The sequence below is a fragment of the Mandrillus leucophaeus genome, unplaced genomic scaffold (assembly GCF_000951045.1).
Source record: "Mandrillus leucophaeus isolate KB7577 unplaced genomic scaffold, Mleu.le_1.0 Scaffold1234, whole genome shotgun sequence".
Lineage (NCBI taxonomy): Eukaryota > Metazoa > Chordata > Mammalia > Primates > Cercopithecidae > Mandrillus > Mandrillus leucophaeus.
Window position 1 is genome coordinate 207,392 of NW_012100699.1, and position 15,253 is coordinate 222,644.

The 15,253-nt window shown below is 53.0% G+C and overlaps 2 protein-coding genes across 5 annotated transcripts in view; both read left to right on the forward strand.

Moving 5' to 3' along the window:
- The window catches only part of CCHCR1 (coiled-coil alpha-helical rod protein 1), a 15,430-nt gene extending 4,973 nt beyond the window's left edge, over nt 1-10,457 (forward strand). For all 4 annotated transcript variants that reach the window (XM_011971652.1, XM_011971653.1, XM_011971650.1 and 1 more), the window contains exons 5-18: nt 1,708-1,871; nt 1,970-2,105; nt 2,265-2,375; nt 2,618-2,767; nt 4,089-4,199; nt 4,305-4,411; nt 6,650-6,762; nt 6,964-7,009; nt 7,153-7,289; nt 7,382-7,570; nt 7,667-7,768; nt 9,476-9,627; nt 9,760-9,931; nt 10,181-10,457. In XM_011971652.1, the coding sequence (XP_011827042.1) occupies nt 1,708-1,871; nt 1,970-2,105; nt 2,265-2,375; nt 2,618-2,767; nt 4,089-4,199; nt 4,305-4,411; nt 6,650-6,762; nt 6,964-7,009; nt 7,153-7,289; nt 7,382-7,570; nt 7,667-7,768; nt 9,476-9,627; nt 9,760-9,931; nt 10,181-10,305 (1,815 nt within the window). In that variant the 3' untranslated portion in view covers nt 10,306-10,457. The remainder of the gene's footprint in view (nt 1-1,707; nt 1,872-1,969; nt 2,106-2,264; nt 2,376-2,617; nt 2,768-4,088; nt 4,200-4,304; nt 4,412-6,649; nt 6,763-6,963; nt 7,010-7,152; nt 7,290-7,381; nt 7,571-7,666; nt 7,769-9,475; nt 9,628-9,759; nt 9,932-10,180) is intronic.
- A 2,807-nt stretch (nt 10,458-13,264) lies between these two features.
- Nucleotides 13,265-15,065, forward strand: PSORS1C2 (psoriasis susceptibility 1 candidate 2). The gene is made up of 2 exons (XM_011971654.1): nt 13,265-13,641; nt 14,295-15,065. Exons 1-2 carry the CDS (start codon nt 13,587-13,589, stop codon nt 14,648-14,650), a joined length of 411 nt encoding a protein of 136 aa, XP_011827044.1. The 5' UTR covers nt 13,265-13,586; the 3' UTR covers nt 14,651-15,065.
- The last annotated feature ends 188 nt before the right edge of the window (nt 15,066-15,253 follow it).

Genomic DNA, 15,253 nt, shown 5'->3' on the forward strand with positions numbered 1-15,253 from the left:
TTGGGAGGCTGAGGCAGGAGAATTGCTTGAACCTGGGAGACAGAGGTTACAGTGAGCTGAGATCACCACACTCCAGCCTGGGCAGCAGAGCGAGACTAAAAAAAAACAACAAGCTACCATTTGTGCTGAATAGGAGTTGGCCAGTGAATAGGCGTGTGAGGTCCAATGGTCGCTGGAGGACACTCGGCAGGACAACTGGTGGAGGCGGGGACAGGCGGAGGCCAGAAGGCTGGAGCATAGAGATCAGGGGCGCTGAGTGTGCTGCAGAGCATGGGACCCAGGGCACAAGGCCTTGGCCACTTCACAACTTGCTACTTTCCCTTAAGAGCAATGAGCAGGCTGGGCACGGTGGCTCATACTTGTAATCCTAGCACTTTGGGAGGCTAAGGCAGAAGGATCACTTGAGCCCAGGAGTTTGAGACCAGCCTGGGCAACAAAGTGAGCCCCCATCTCTATTTTATTAAATAAACTAGGGCTGGGCATAGTTGCTCACATGTGTAATCCCAGCACTTTGGGAAGCTGAGGTGGGTGGATCACTTGAGGTCAGGAGTTTGAGACCAGCCCTGCCAACATGGTGAAACCTCATCTCTACTAAAAGTACAAAAATTAGCTGGGCGTGGTGGCTCATGCCTGTAATCTCAGCTACTCGGGAGGGTGAAGCAGGAGAATCGCTTGAACCTGGGAGGCAGCGTTTGCAGTGAGCTGAGATTGTGCCATTGCACTTAGTCTGAGCAACAAAGTGAAACTCCATCTCCAAAATAACAAAAAGAAAACAAAATTGTTTTTTTAAGTGATAAGCAACTGTTGAAAGGTTTTAGGCAGGGAAATGACATGATTAGATTTGTATTTTATGTCTAAAAAGTTTTGTCATTTATATCCCCCAAATTAACTTTATTGTTGTATGGAGACGGGGCTAGAGGAGGCAGACCAGGAAGCAGGGTGACCACTTTGCCCTCCTTCCCAGTCCATCCCATGACTGTTGGTGGCTCTGACACCCCTGCAACCCTTTGAGGTGCCATGAGCAAAAGACACAAAATTCCTCCTTTCCTGGAGCTTTCCTTCCAATGTGGTCTGACAGATAGTAACACATACACATAAGCAAGATATGGTCAGTGCTAAGTGCTCGGGAGGACGTGAGCAGTTGATGGGGCACAGGAGGGTGGTGAGGGTTATTAGAGGGCCCAGCGAAGCCACCCTGAGGAGGGGCTATCACCTGGGGTCTGTGGAGCAAGGAGGGGCCGCTGTCTGGTTCTCAGCGGACTCCCTGTGGCTGGAGCGGGGAGCATTGGGAGAGCCTCCAGGGGAACTCAGGAGGCAGGCAGAGGCTGGGTCCCCCGGCCTGCAGGTGTGGAGAGATGCCTGGGTTTTGCTGTGAATGCTGTGAGAAGCCACCGATGGTTTGTAAAGACCAGTTAGGAGATGGTCACTGTTGCCCAGGCAAAAGATGAGGGTAGCTTACCTTGGGTTGGTGGCAGTGGAGACGGAGACGGAGAGAGGTGAAGATAATGTTTCGGGGGAGATTGGACAAGAACTCCCGATGGGTTGTGGGGCAACTGCAGAGAATGAGTTACCAGCTCTCCATTTGCTATGCGCAGTTGGGTGATTGGTTTGGTCATTGTCTAAGGTCACAGAAAGTGGGAGTGAAGGGAACAAGGAAGGCCTCCATGTGGGGTCGAGCCCCTGCTGAGCCCCCTCTTCTTTCCGCAGCTGTCCTCTTTGACACAGGCTCACCAGGAGGCTCTTTCCAGTTTGACCAGCAAGGCCGAGGGCTTGGAGCAGTCTTTGAGTAGTCTGGAAACCAGGAGAGCAGGGGAAGCCAAGGAGCTGGCCGAGGCTCAGAGGGAGGCCGAGCTGCTTCGGAAGCAGCTGAGGTAGGTGGGTGGATGCCGACGGGGGCCCGGCAGTTGGTGATGTGGTGGGTCTGCAGGGTGCCCCACTGATGGCTGTCCCATTCCCACCCCAACCCTAGCAAGACCCAGGAAGACTTGGAGGCTCAGGTGACCCTGGTTGAGAATCTAAGAAAATATGTTGGGGAACAAGTCCCTCCTGAGGTCCACAGCCAGACATGGGAACTGGAGCGACAGAAGTTTCTGGAAAACATGCATGTGAGTGTGCAGGAGTCCATCTGTGTGGGGACTTGGGGATCAGGTTGGGGGGCAAGTGTGGCCCTTGGAGGAGTGTGTAGAGCACGGCCCTCAGGAGAGAAGGTGGTACCCGAGGCGGCATGGAGGCCCTACAGGGGGGCTGCTTCTCTCCGCCCGCAGCACTTGCAGGAGGACCGGGATGGCCTGCACGCCACCGCGGAGCTGCTGCAGGTGAGGGTGCAGAGCCTCACGCACATCCTCGCCCTGCAGGAGGAGGAGCTGACCAGGAAGGTATGGCCCGACCCCCAGATCCCTCACCCTCAGCCGCATCCTACACCTACTGTCCCCCACCCTCCGCCCTGTGGGTGGGAGGGTTCGATGTGCCCCAGAACCTGCTTGGATCTCTTTCTTCCTGTGAACTCCTCTTGCTGTAGCTCATGTTGTCTGGGCAGGACAGAGGAGAAACAAAGATGCCACCTCCTTCCTCTCCTCCCGCAGGAGCCCACACTTTCCTCCCGCTCCTTCTTCCTCAGGTTCAACCTTCAGATTCGCTGGAGCCTGAGTTTACCAGGAAGTGCCAGTCCCTGCTGAACCGCTGGCGGGAGAAGGTGTTTGCCCTCATGGTGCAGCTAAAGGCCCAGGAGCTGGAACACAGCGACTCTGTTAAGCAGCTGAAGGGACAGGTCACTGCACTCTCTTTTCTCCCGGTATTCCCTCCCAGCACCTTGCTCCTTCCATAAGAGTGGCATCCATTCAACCAGAGTTTATTGAGTGGTTGCCACATGCTGGGCACACAGCCCTGAACAAAACCGAAATGTGGAGCTTGCATTCTAGAGCAGAGACACAGAACACGCAAGTAAACAGATAATGTTCAGTAATTATATGCGCTGTATAGAAAGATTCAGGCTGGGTGCAGTGGCTCACGCCTATAGTGCCAACACTGGTCTCAAACTCCTGACCTCAGATGATTCGCCTGCCTCAGCCTCCCAAAGTGATGAGATTACTGGTATGAGCCACCGTGCCCAGCCAAGTAAAATGCCAGCAGTCTAGGAGACTGATGCAAGTGGATCACTTGAGGTCAGGAGTTTGATACCAGCCTGGGCAACATGCGCAATCCCGTCTCTACTAAAAATACAAAAAATTAGCCAGGCATGGTGGCTCATTCCTGTAGTCCCAGCTACTCTGGAAGCTGAGGTGGGAGGATCACCTGAGCCTGGGAGGTTGAGGCCCCAGTGAGCTGTGATCGCACTACTGCACTCTAGCCTGGGTGACAAAGCGAGATCCTGTCTCAAAAAAAAAAGAAAGTAGCAAGAAAGATTGAAAAGATAATGTGACAGAGAGACTGGGGGGTGGGTCAGCCTCAGGTAGGATGGTCAGGAACAGCCTCTCTGAGGAGGTGACAGCATCTGAGGAGGGTGGCATGGTCAGTTGGTGGGTCCTGTGGGGTGGGTCAAGGGCTATTCCCATGTTCAAGTGGGCACATGGAACGTGGAACATGGAAGGAACACTGAACTCAGATTCTATTCTCAGGAACCTAAGCTTCTGTCACCCTGCATGGCATTGGTTCTTTTTCTTTCTCTTTTTGAGAAGGAGTCTTGCTCTGTCACCCAGGCTGGAGTGCAGTGGCGTGATCTCGGCTCACTGCAACCTTTGTCTCCCGGGTTCAAGTGATTCTCCTGCCTCAGCCTCCTAAGTAACTGGGATTACAGGCACATGCCACCATGCTTAGCTGATTTTTGCCTCCCAAGTAACTGGGGTTACAGGCACATGCCACCATGATTTTTGTATTTTTAGTACAGACAGGGTTTCACCATGTTGGCCAGGCTGGTCTTGAGCTCCTGACTTCAAGCGATCTGCCTCGGCCTCCCAAGGTGTTGGGATTCCAGGTGTGAGCCACCACGCCTGGCCCCTGCATGACATTCTCTGCACCTGCCACTTTGCTTCTAATGCCTCCCTCAGCTTTTAGCTCTAGAGGCCCCTGCCCAGCTTCATCTCCTCCCCCAGGTGACCTCACTCCAGGAACAAGTAACAGCCCAGAGCCGGGAACAGGCCATTCTGCAGCGATCCCTGCAGGACAAAGCCGCAGAGGTGGAGGTGGAGCGGATGGGTTCCAAGGTTGGTGTCAGCCTAGTAGAGACTTGGGGAGGGCAAGGGAGCCCTGGTCCAGGGCTGCAGCCAGGACTTAGGGAGGGACCCTGTCCTTTGCTGCATCCTCCCCAGGGCCTGCAGTTGGAGCTGAGCCGTGCTCAGGAGGCCAGGCGCCGGTGGCAGCAGCAGACAACCTCAGCCGAGGAGCAGCTGAGGCTTGTGGTCAATGCCGTCAGCAGGTATCAGGGATGGAGGGGCTGGTGGAGTAGTGTTTCTGCCACCTTAGCTTCCTGGGCACCTTGTTGCTGAGGAGCCTCGGGCAAGAGGGGCTGGAAAGCTGGCCACTGGAGGCTACAGGGCTGGGCAAATTTAGCCCTATCAATGTTCCTGTGTTCATTTCTCTTCTGGGGCAGCCTCCTCTGCATTCACACCTGATTGCTTGTCATGAACTCCCCACTGCATGTTGGGCTGGAGGTGAGGCCTTGCTTCCTCCTGCAGTTCAGTCTAGTAATGGCTTGAGCTAAATAGAGCACCGGGGAGGATCTTCACTTACAGCATTGTTCAAGGATGGAAAGTGTAGACACTTCATCGTCCTTTCCTTGTCTAAAATTTTACAGGCATTCTCTGTTTCACTGGAGAAAAATTTAGTCTATTTATTTATTTATTTTGAGACAGAGTCTGTGTCACCCAGGCTGGAGTGCAGTGGCGCAGTCTTGGCTCACTGCAACCTTACTTCCCTGGTTCAAGTGATTCTCCTGCCTCAGCCTCCTGAGTAGCTGGGATTACAGGCATCCACCACCACGCCCAGCTAGTTTTTGTATTTTTAGTAGAGACAGGATTTCACCATGTTGGCCAGGCTAGTCTTGAACTCCTGACCTCAGGTGAGCCACCCACCTCCCCCTCCCAAAGTGCTGGAATTACGGGTGTGAGCCACCGCGCCCGGCCTAGTCTATTTATTTAAAGCTATATACTTACTTGCTTACTATTCCATCTAAAATGTAAGCCAGTTAGTTTCCTTCTAAATCAATTGCCAGCCTTTGTGTCCCATACCAACTTCCTAGTTGTTTCATTACCAACAATTGTTCTACGACCTTCGGAAAAACTTCTAAGGAAACAGCAAAGCTTCTTTGTGCTGGTGATGACTTCCCCTCAGCCTTGGACATTGAGATACCCAAGGCAGGTAGTTCTTAGCACAGTGTCTGGCTTGTAAATGTTTATTGTTATCATGAGGCTCTTCTTGATGGGTTAATGTAGATAAAGATAATTTTTGGTTTAGCGAAATTAAGATGCAGGATGAGTCCTTGCCCACCACTTCCTTCTCTTGGATTTGTACCTTGGGGACTAATTCAGCTTAAAAAATTATGAAACATTTCACACTTGCATGGAATTAAACTAGTTATGATGACCTACCACCCAGGTTCAATCCATTGCGTGTGCCCCCTACCTCCAGGAGAACAGAAGGATGTGCTGCGGACAGAGTTTGACTTTGGTACCCGGCGATCACAGAAATGGTCTGTGTAATGATGCATTGCCAAAAGTCCTCCAGGCTTAAAGCAGTCCAAACTCGGATTGTTGCTGGGTTTATTAGATTGTCTGTAGGTAATTGGATATTTTACTACAAGCTGCGGTAGGTGTTGGAAGCATCTACTTGAACAATTTCCAGATCAAAGTGAACTTTGCCGTGCTGCTGGGGATGCAGCTGCAAGCCTCCATCATCGTGTGTTTTTCTGTGGGTGCAGACCCGGACTCTCCTGAGGAAACCCCAAGTGGGCCCTAGACACTCCTTGGCCTCCTCCAGGGGCCTGTTTAAGCTGCTCAGTTTTCATGAGCCAGGTTGGTCCTACTTTTGGCACAGCCAGCTGGTAAAGCATGTGGGTCTGCCCGTCATTGGTGCTAAATCAACACTCCTGGGCTTGGAGAGGATGACTTTGTTTTGGTTTGGTTTTTTGAGATGGAGTCTCACTTTGTTGCCCAGGCTTGAGGGCAGGGGCGCAATCTTGGCTTACTGCAACCTTCACCTCCTAGGTTCAAGTGATTCTCGTACCTCAGCCTCCGGAGTAGCTGGGATTACAGGCATAAGCCACCATGCCCGCTAATTTTTATGTTTTTAGTGGAGACAGAGTTTCACCATGTTGGCCAGGCTAGTCTCCAATTCCTGACTTCAGGTGATCCACCTGCCTCGGCCTCCCAAAGTGCTGGGATTACAGGCAGAAGCCTCTGGCCAGAGAGGATAACTTCACTCTGATGCACAATAGTGAGCGAAACACAGGTTGTGAGAAATAAGCTTAACAGGTTGCTTTAAAAGATAGTCATTTAATGCATTCTTGGGGCAAAGTCCCTTTAGATAATTGATGGAAGCTGTGCGTTCTTCACTTGTATAACAGGACAGGATTGAGGGAGTTGTCTATACTAGGCACAGCAAGTCCTTTGGGAATGAAGGGGAGGCATGGAGGGTCAATGACCTGTGCCCTCTCCAGCTCTCAGATCTGGCTCGAGAGCACCATGGCTAAGGTGGAAGAGGCTGCCGCCCGGCTTCCCAACCTCAACAACCGACTCAGCTATGCTGTCCGCAAGGTCCACACCATTCGGGGTGTGTAGGGCAACTGTGAGCCATGTCCCGCCCCCGCCCCACCAGCTGGGACTTTCTTCTTACTGACCCAGCTCTGTGATCCCACATCCATTCACCTTCCTTCTTTCACCAGCCCTTGCATCTCTTTTTCCCTTACTCCCTGTCCCCCACTTTCTGCCATGCAAACTTCATCTCTTTTTCTCCCTGCCTTTTCCCTCCTAGGCCTGACTGCTCGAAAGCTTGCCCTTGCTCAGCTGCGCCAGGAGAGGTGAAGTTTGGGCACTTTGAGGTGGATGGGGCTTTAGAGCATTGGCTACTGGGACCCCCAAAACCATGAGAACTGAGGCAGGATGGGTGCTTTGGGGTCAGGCAGCTGGGTGATTTCTCCTGACTCTCTCTTCCCTGTCCCAGCTGTCCCCTACCACCACCAGTCACAGACGTAAGCCTTGAGTTGCAGCAGCTGCGGGAAGAACGGAACCGCCTGGATGCAGAACTGCAGCTGAGTGCCCGCCTCATTCAGCAGGAGGTGGGCCGGGCTCGGGAACAAGGTACACCTGGTTGCCAGGGGGTGGCGAGGATGAGGAAAGACCCGGTGTCTAGGGTGCTAGGAGAGGCCTGACCCAGCACCCTCTCCTTTTAGGGGAGGCAGAGCGGCAGCAGCTGAGCAAGGTGGCCCAGCAGCTGGAGCAGGAGCTGCAGCAGACCCAGGAGTCCCTGGCTAGCTTGGGGCTGCAGCTGGAGGTGGCACGCCAGGGCCAGCAGGAGAGCACAGAGGAGGCTGCCAGTCTGCGGCAGGAGCTGACCCAGCAGCAGGACCTCTACAGGCAAGGTGTCGAGAAGGAAAGGGGTGCTTCCCTTGGACGGTGGTGTGGGAATTGCAAATCAAAGCTCCTGCTGATACGCCCTGTCTGCACTTTCACCCCAGCCCTGCAAGAGAAGGTGGCTGAAGTGGAAACTCGGCTGCGGGAGCAACTCTCAGACACAGAGAGGAGGCTGAACGAGGCTCGGAGGGAGCATGCCAAGGCCGGTGAGCCTCGCCAGGGTGGATAGGGCCTTCCAGGAAGAAGGAAGTGTTAAGACATAGGTTATTATTTTCCCCTCAAAGTTTTTTCAAAGCTTCATTACAGGAAGTAATGAAGGTATCCATGAATAGCACAGATGATTTCTCACTTCATGAACACACCCATGTAGCCAGCACCAGATTAAGAAACAGCATATGACCAGGCACGGTGGCTCACGCCTGTAATCCCAACACTTTGAGAGGCCGAGGCAGGTGTATCACTTGAGGTCAGAAGTTTGAGACCAGCCTGGCCAATATAGTGAAACCCCATCTCTACTAAAAATACAAAAATTAGCTGGGTGTGTTAATGGGTGCCTGTAATCCCAGCTACTTGGGAGACTGAGGCAGGAAAATGGCTTGAACTCAGGCGGCAGAGGTTGCAGTGAGCTGAGATCACACCATTGCACTCCAGCCTGGAGAGCAAAACTCAGTCTCAAAAAATAAATAAAGAGCATATGACCAGCTCAGGACCCTCCTGTACCCCTTCCAGTCATACCCCTTCACAGAGGCTACCACCTTCCAGATGTCTAACACCAGCAATTACCCCCTAGCAAAAATTTCACACACCTAAACAAGTTAAAAAAATTGTGGCCGGCGCGGTGGCTCACACATGTAATCCCAGCACTTTGGGAGACCAAGGCAGGAGGATTGCTTGAGCCCAGGAGTTCAAGATCAGCCTGGGCAACACAGACTCCCATCTCTTTTAAAAAAAAAAAAAATTACAAAAATTAGCCAGGCATGGCGGTGGGCACCTGTAGCCTGAGCTTACTTGGGAGGCTGATGTAGGAAGATCACATGAACCTGGGAGGTGGAGGCTGCAGTGAACCGAGATTGTGCCACTGCACTCCGGCCTGGGCAATAAAGACCGTGTGTCTAAAAAGAATTGTGTAATGAATATATCTTCTCTAAATATAGCAGTTAACATTTGCCACATTTGGTCTCTTACCTATATACATGCATATTTGTGCATCTTTTGATTCACTTTAAGTTGTAATCATTTAATTTTTTTTTTTTTTTTGAGACAGTCTTCCTCTGTCACCAGCTGGAGTGCAGTGGCGTGATCTTGGCTCACTGTAACCTCCGCCTTCCGGGTTCAAGTTGTTTTCCTGGCTCAGCCTCCTGAGAAGCTGGGATTACAGGTGCCCACCACCACGCCCAGCTAATTTTTGTATTTTTAGTAGAGACAGGGTTTCACCATGTTGGCCAGGATGGTCTCGATCTCTTGACCTGTGATCCACCTGCCTCGGCCTCCCAAGGTGCTGGGATTATAGGCGTGAGCCACCGCGCCCGATCATTTAATGTTTTAAGTAAGTTGTAAACATAAGTTGTTCAGCTGCATCTCCCAAAGCCAGTAAATTCTCCTATATAGCTGCAATCATCACACTTGAAGACAAGGAACACTAATTGCACAAAATCTAACTCAGTTCATATTCAGATTTCCCCTGCGGAACTCCAGGATGGTTCAGGGATGAGGAAGATACTTGGGTTCAGATTCCCAGGCTCCTAGAGCATCAGCACCCCCCTCCAACTGTACAGAAGAGACAGATCCACAGAGCAGAACAGCCCCCACAAGCCACAGAGTTGGTGACCCAGCATTTGTTCCTGTCTTCATGGTGCCTGGCTGCCTCTGGCCTGACCCATACCTGCCTCCCCTGTGCCTTGGCCTCTCTGTAGTGGTCTCCTTGCGCCAGATTCAGCGCAGAGCCGCCCAGGAAAAGGAGCGGAGCCAGGAACTCAGGCGTCTGCAGGAGGAGGCCCGGAAGGAGGAGGGGCAGCGACTGGCCCGGCGCTTGCAGGAGCTGGAGAGGGATAAGAACCTCATGCTGGTAGGAGACAGGACGGCAGACAGGCAGACACTAGGGCCCATCCTGGGCTGGTTCCTGGGCTAGAGGTGTGGAAAGAGGATGGTGAGGGAGGTTCTACCCAGGCTAGGTGGCGTTTAACCCTCTCCTTCCCAGGCCACCTTGCAGCAGGAGGGTCTCCTCTCCCGTTACAAGCAGCAGCGACTGTTGGCAGTTCTTCCTTCCCTACTGGATAAGAAGAAATCTGTGGTGTCCAGCCCCAGGCCTCCAGAGTGTTCAGCATCCGTACCTGTAGCAGCAGCAGTACCCACCAGGGAATCCATAAAAGGTCTTGGGCCAAGCACAAAGGGACAAGGGACAAATGGGCGCACTTCAGCAATCTCCCCTCCAGACTCTTGCATGATGAGTGGTGTTCTCTGTGATCCTGTGAGGCCCTTAGCCTCTTTTAGCGATGCCCAGCTTGGACCAAAGAGCCTCCTCTCTCCCAGTCCTCATTTCCTGTGTCAGCCCTGTTTCCTCTGTAACCACGAGCACCTCCCCTTGTCTGGTGCTCATCTCCTGCTATCTTCCTTCCCAGGGTCCCTCTCTGTCCTGCTCGATGACCTGCAGGGCTTGACTGAAGCCATTTCCAAAGAGGAAGCTGTTTGTCAAGGAGACAACCTTGATAGATGCTCCAGCTCCAATCCCCAGATGAGCAGCTAAGCAGCTGAGAGCCCAGGGAAAGCCAGCCTGGGGGCTGGGAGGATCCTGGAGAAGTGGGTGGGGACAGACGAGCCCTTCCCCCTCCCGGGGTCACCCTGGGGAACACCGGCTGAGTCTAAATTCTGCTCTAAATAAAGACGACTACAGTAGGAGCCATTGTTTGGAAATGTAATCTCTGGGAATCTGGGAATTCTCCCTGCAGCCATCTCTCTTGGAGATGGGAGAAGTGGTCCCACCCATAGCTCTCTCTGGGTGATACCTTTTCAAATCCTTTTTCTAGGCAGCTTTGGAAATATTTGGGAAGCTTCTGCTTTTCTTTATTCTCAACTTTTAAAACTCTTTTCTTCTGGAAGATGATAAATGCTAGGAGTGGGGAAGACGAAACATTCATTCATTCAACAGGAATGTCAGAGCCAGGCACTGTATTAGCCTGGGGGCCACCTGGGCCTTGAGAGCCTACATCCTAGTGGGAGAGAGAGGACAGATGACCTAAACAGATGAACAAGATCATTTCAAACAAGTGCTTGAAGAGAAAGTATAGTACAATTATGTGATAGAAACTGACTCTGGGGAGAGGCCTCTGAGCAAGGGACCTTGTGCTGAGGACTGCCTGAAGTGGGCTCCTGTGGAGGCCAGGAGGGCTCTGTAGAGAATGGTCAAGGACGCTGCTTGGAGGCCAAGATGTGGCCAAGTTTGGATTTTACTCAAAGTCAATAGAAAGCCATTGGAGTACTTCTTTAAAAATGGGGAAGAAGGCCAGGCGTGGTGGCTCACGCCTGTAATCCTAACACTTTGGGAGACTGAGGCAGGAGGATCACAAGGCAGGATATCGAGACCATCCTGGCTAACATGGTGAAACCCAGCCTTCACTAAAAATACAAAAAATTAGCCAGGTGTAGTGGCAGGCGCCTGTAGTCCCAGCTACTCAGAAAGCTGAGGCAGGTGAATTGCTTGAACTGGGAGGCGGAAGTTGCAGTGAGCTGAGATTGCGCCACTTCACTCTAGCCTGGGTGACAGAGGAGACCGTGTCTGAAAAAAAAAAAAAAAAATTGGAGGGCATAGTGGCATGCACCCATGGTCCTAGTTACTCCAGAGGCTGAGTTGGGAGGATTGTTTGAGCCCAAGAGGTTAAGGTTGCAATGAGCTGTGATCGCACCACTGCACCCCAGCCTGAGAGCGAGAACCTGTCCTCACTCCCCAAAGGGAAGATGCAACATGATTTGGTGTACATTTTTTTTCCTGGAAGACTTACTGGATGGTCCCTTCCAGAGTGAGGTACACACATCCACGCACTATGGTCAGCAATTGCTCCCGGGACCCCGACATCTCAGTTTAGTGAACTCAGGGCAAGACAGTGACTGCCCATGGTCAGCACGGCAGGTGGGTGGGTCCAGCGAGGTCACTTCCCCAGGAGGGCATAATTGAGCAGCTTCTGGATCAGGTCCACGTGGGCCAGCAGCATGCAGCATCGGCTGTAGTGCTTCAGGCCCAGGGCGTCCCTATCAGTGTACTTGGCCTGCAGCAGCCCCAGGTAGGCCTCCCACGTGTTGCCCACAGTCTTGCTGCAGGTGAAGCAGCGCACACAACTCCTGAGCTCAAGTAGTCCTTCTGTGTCAGCCTCCCAAAGTGCTGGCATGAGCCACCACGCCTGGCCTGATATAATACATTTTTTTTTTTTTTTGATACGGAGTTTCACTTTTGTTGCTAAGGCTAGAGTGCAATGGCGTGATCTCAGCTCACTGCAACCTCTGCCTCCTGGGTTCAAGTGATTCTCCTGCCTCAGCCTCTTGGGCAGCTGGGATTACGGGTATTTGCCACCATGCCTGGCTAATATTTTTGTATTTTTAGTAGAGACGGGGTTTCTCCATGTTGGTCAGGCTGGTCTTGAACTCCCAACCTCAGGTGATCCACCCGCCTCTGCCTCCCAAAGTGCTGGAATTACAGGCATGAGCCGCCATGCCAGGCCCACCTGATGTATATTTTAAGACCTCCTTTGCTGGTGGAGGACAGATTTTGTGTGAAGGGGAGGGATAAAGAGTGGGAGCAAGGGGGCCACTGAGAAGGGTGTTGGAGAGGCTTGGGGGAGATGGTGGCTCAGGATGATGGGCTGGGTTTGGACAGGGCATGGAGGGGCTTGCAGGTGGATGGGGTGTGGATGGTGGAGGAGAGTAAGGAAGGTTTCTGTCCTTCATGAGCCCTGGAGGGAACAGACGAGATCACACCATTGCATAGTAAAGTATCCCTTACTGTGGGGTAGCGAACCAGGCAGGAAACAACCTGAGAGGAATCAAATTTTATTTTGGACACGTTACTTCTGAAGGGCTAACAGACTTCCAGGCAGAAAGGCCCTTGAAGGAAACATTCTAGGGGTCTCTCTGGGAGGCTTAGATCAAGGAGCTGAGACCAAAAGGAGAATGGGAGGGAGGAGACGATACAATAGAGTTGGAGCCGAGGCCCTTAGAGGTGGATAGGTGGATTCCTGAGGGAGGAGGAAGGGGCTGAGGTTGCTGGAGCCTGGCAGCTTCTTCTGGAGCCATTGACAGGACTTATGCAAACAGCTCTGGATGGGAAGAGGGAACCAGGATATCCTCCTGTGTCCTTCCTCTTCTGCAGTCATCCTGGATGACTCCCAGATGGAATTTCTTGGATGTCATTGCTTGGAGGTCCCCTGCATGCCTGAAGAAGGACATGCTGGAGAGCAGGATGCCTGGATCCCATGGGGGAAGGGAAGTGCCCAGGAAAGAACGAAGTCCCAGGGAGAGCTTTTAGTGTGTGGGTGAGTGGGGAGGCTGGGGTAGTAGCTGACACTGTCCCAGCTGCATCCCAGGTTTGAAAGGCACCTCCTCCCCCAGCGCAGGCATCCTGCCTCCCAACCCTGTAATTACGGCGCTTCCCAACGCGTGGTTTGCTCCCATTCTTTGGCTTCCAATAGTTGCAAGGGATGAAGGTGGACATCTCTGTGATTACGGAGATGCCAAGTGAGTATTGACTGCTCCAGCGTGTGGATGGAAGGTTGTGAAAACCAGGGTGGGGTGATGCAGGGTCAGGGTCATGATAGGGAGAGTGGGCAGCTCCCTGGACAGGGGGACTAAAATAAGGGACGCCACCTTCAGAGGTGACACATTAGCCCGGGCCTTCCCAACGGGTTTGACCAGTTCTGTTCTGATGGTATTCCTGTGCCATTGGGCTGGCCCCTCCTCCCCTCCTCCCCTATAAAGCCTCTTGGGGTTCCCAGGCACCCAGACTCAGCCCACCCCAGCTTTGGGGGCCAGTACACAGCCATGATGCTCAACTGGAAGCTCCTTGGGATCCTGGTCCTTTGCCTGCACGCCAGAGGTGAGGTGGGAACAGAGGCAGGGAGTGCAGTTTGGGGACAGATGAGGGATGGTCAGGATGGGGGAGGTGAACTGGACGCAGGGGGTTGCGGACAGGAATTCAGGGGATGCAGAAGATGTGTCTGGCTCACCAGAAACGGCTTTCTGTACACAGTGGGTGGGGGACAGGAGTTCAGGGGTGCAGAAGGTGCGTTTGGCTCTCACCAGAAATGGTTTGCTGGCTCCATGTGGCAAAGTCGGTCAGGATTAATGCGTGTGGGACGAGTTTCCTCGGAGCTGTGATTTGTGTTAAGGAGCTGGGGTCTGTGTGTCCGGGGGCCAAGGTGTAGCCCACTTTGGGTTGTAGATTGGCCTGAGGACAAAGCCAGTGGGGTACCCCAACCAGGGGTGGATGAGCTTATTTGGAGAAGTCTGGTCAGTTTAAAGTGGGACAAGTGAATGGTTCAGATCCATCGGGAGTAGGGTTCATGACATTTTATCATCAGTTAAGTATTTACAAACGCACAGAGAGCTCTTTGAGAGGGACTTTTTTGGTCTGTTTGTGGGTCGGTTCAGGCTGCATCCCTCTAGAGAGGCTCCTCCTCCTGGGGCTGGGGCTGGGGTGGCAGAGAGAAGCCCTCACCACCTCTTACCTTTCTCCTTCCTCCTTTACAGGCATCTCAGGCAGCGAGGACCACCCTTCTCACCCACCTGCAGAGGACCGAGAGGAGGCAGGCTCCCCAAGATTGCCTCAGGGCCCCCCAGTCCCCGGTGACCCTTGGCCAGGGGCACCCCCTCTCTTTGAAGACCCTCCGCCTCCCCGCCCCAGTCGTCCCTGGAGAGACTTGCCTGAAACTGGAGTCTGGCCCCCTGAACCGCCTAGAACGGATCCTCCTCAACCTCCCCGGCCTGATGACCCTTGGCCAGCAGGACCCCAGCCCCCAGAATACCCCTGGCCTCCTGCCCCTGAGGTGGACCACCGACCTCAGGAGGAGCCAGACCTGGACCCACCCCGGGAAGAGTACAGATAATGGGGTTCCCCCAGCCGTTCTGCTCCCAGGCATCTCCAGACACCCACGCCCTCTCCACTCTGATTCCCCGTGAATTCTTCCCAATTTAGCCCGTCTCCTTAAACCTCTTCCTCATTCCCTCGGTTTTATTCTGAACCCAGAAGGTGGTGTTCTCAATATTTCCTGTCCCCTCCTGAGATCCGTACTTAGCCCTCACATTGCCCGTTTTTTCCTCGGACAGCCTAAGCCTACTCTCCTACCTCACCTCCAAGCCTCGGCCCCACCTGCCTCCCTCCCGGTCTTCCTGCCCGCGCGATCGCTGGGGCAGGGCTGCGGTACTGTGTTCCCTTCTGCCACCTGGTGGCCGGCGGCAGGAATTATCAGTAGACAGCTGTTGCTTCCATGAAACGGAAAAATAAAAATCACGTTTTCTTAATTCTGAATCTAGGCTGCTGCTTTAACTAACATTTAGTGGGTTTTGTTGTTGTTGTTGTTGTTGTTGTTGTTGTTGTTGTTGTTGTTTGAGATGTAGTCTCTATCTGTCGCCCAGGCTGGAGTACAGTGGCGCGACTTCGGTTTACTGCAAGCTCCGCCTCCCGTGTTCACGCCATTCTCCTGCCTCAG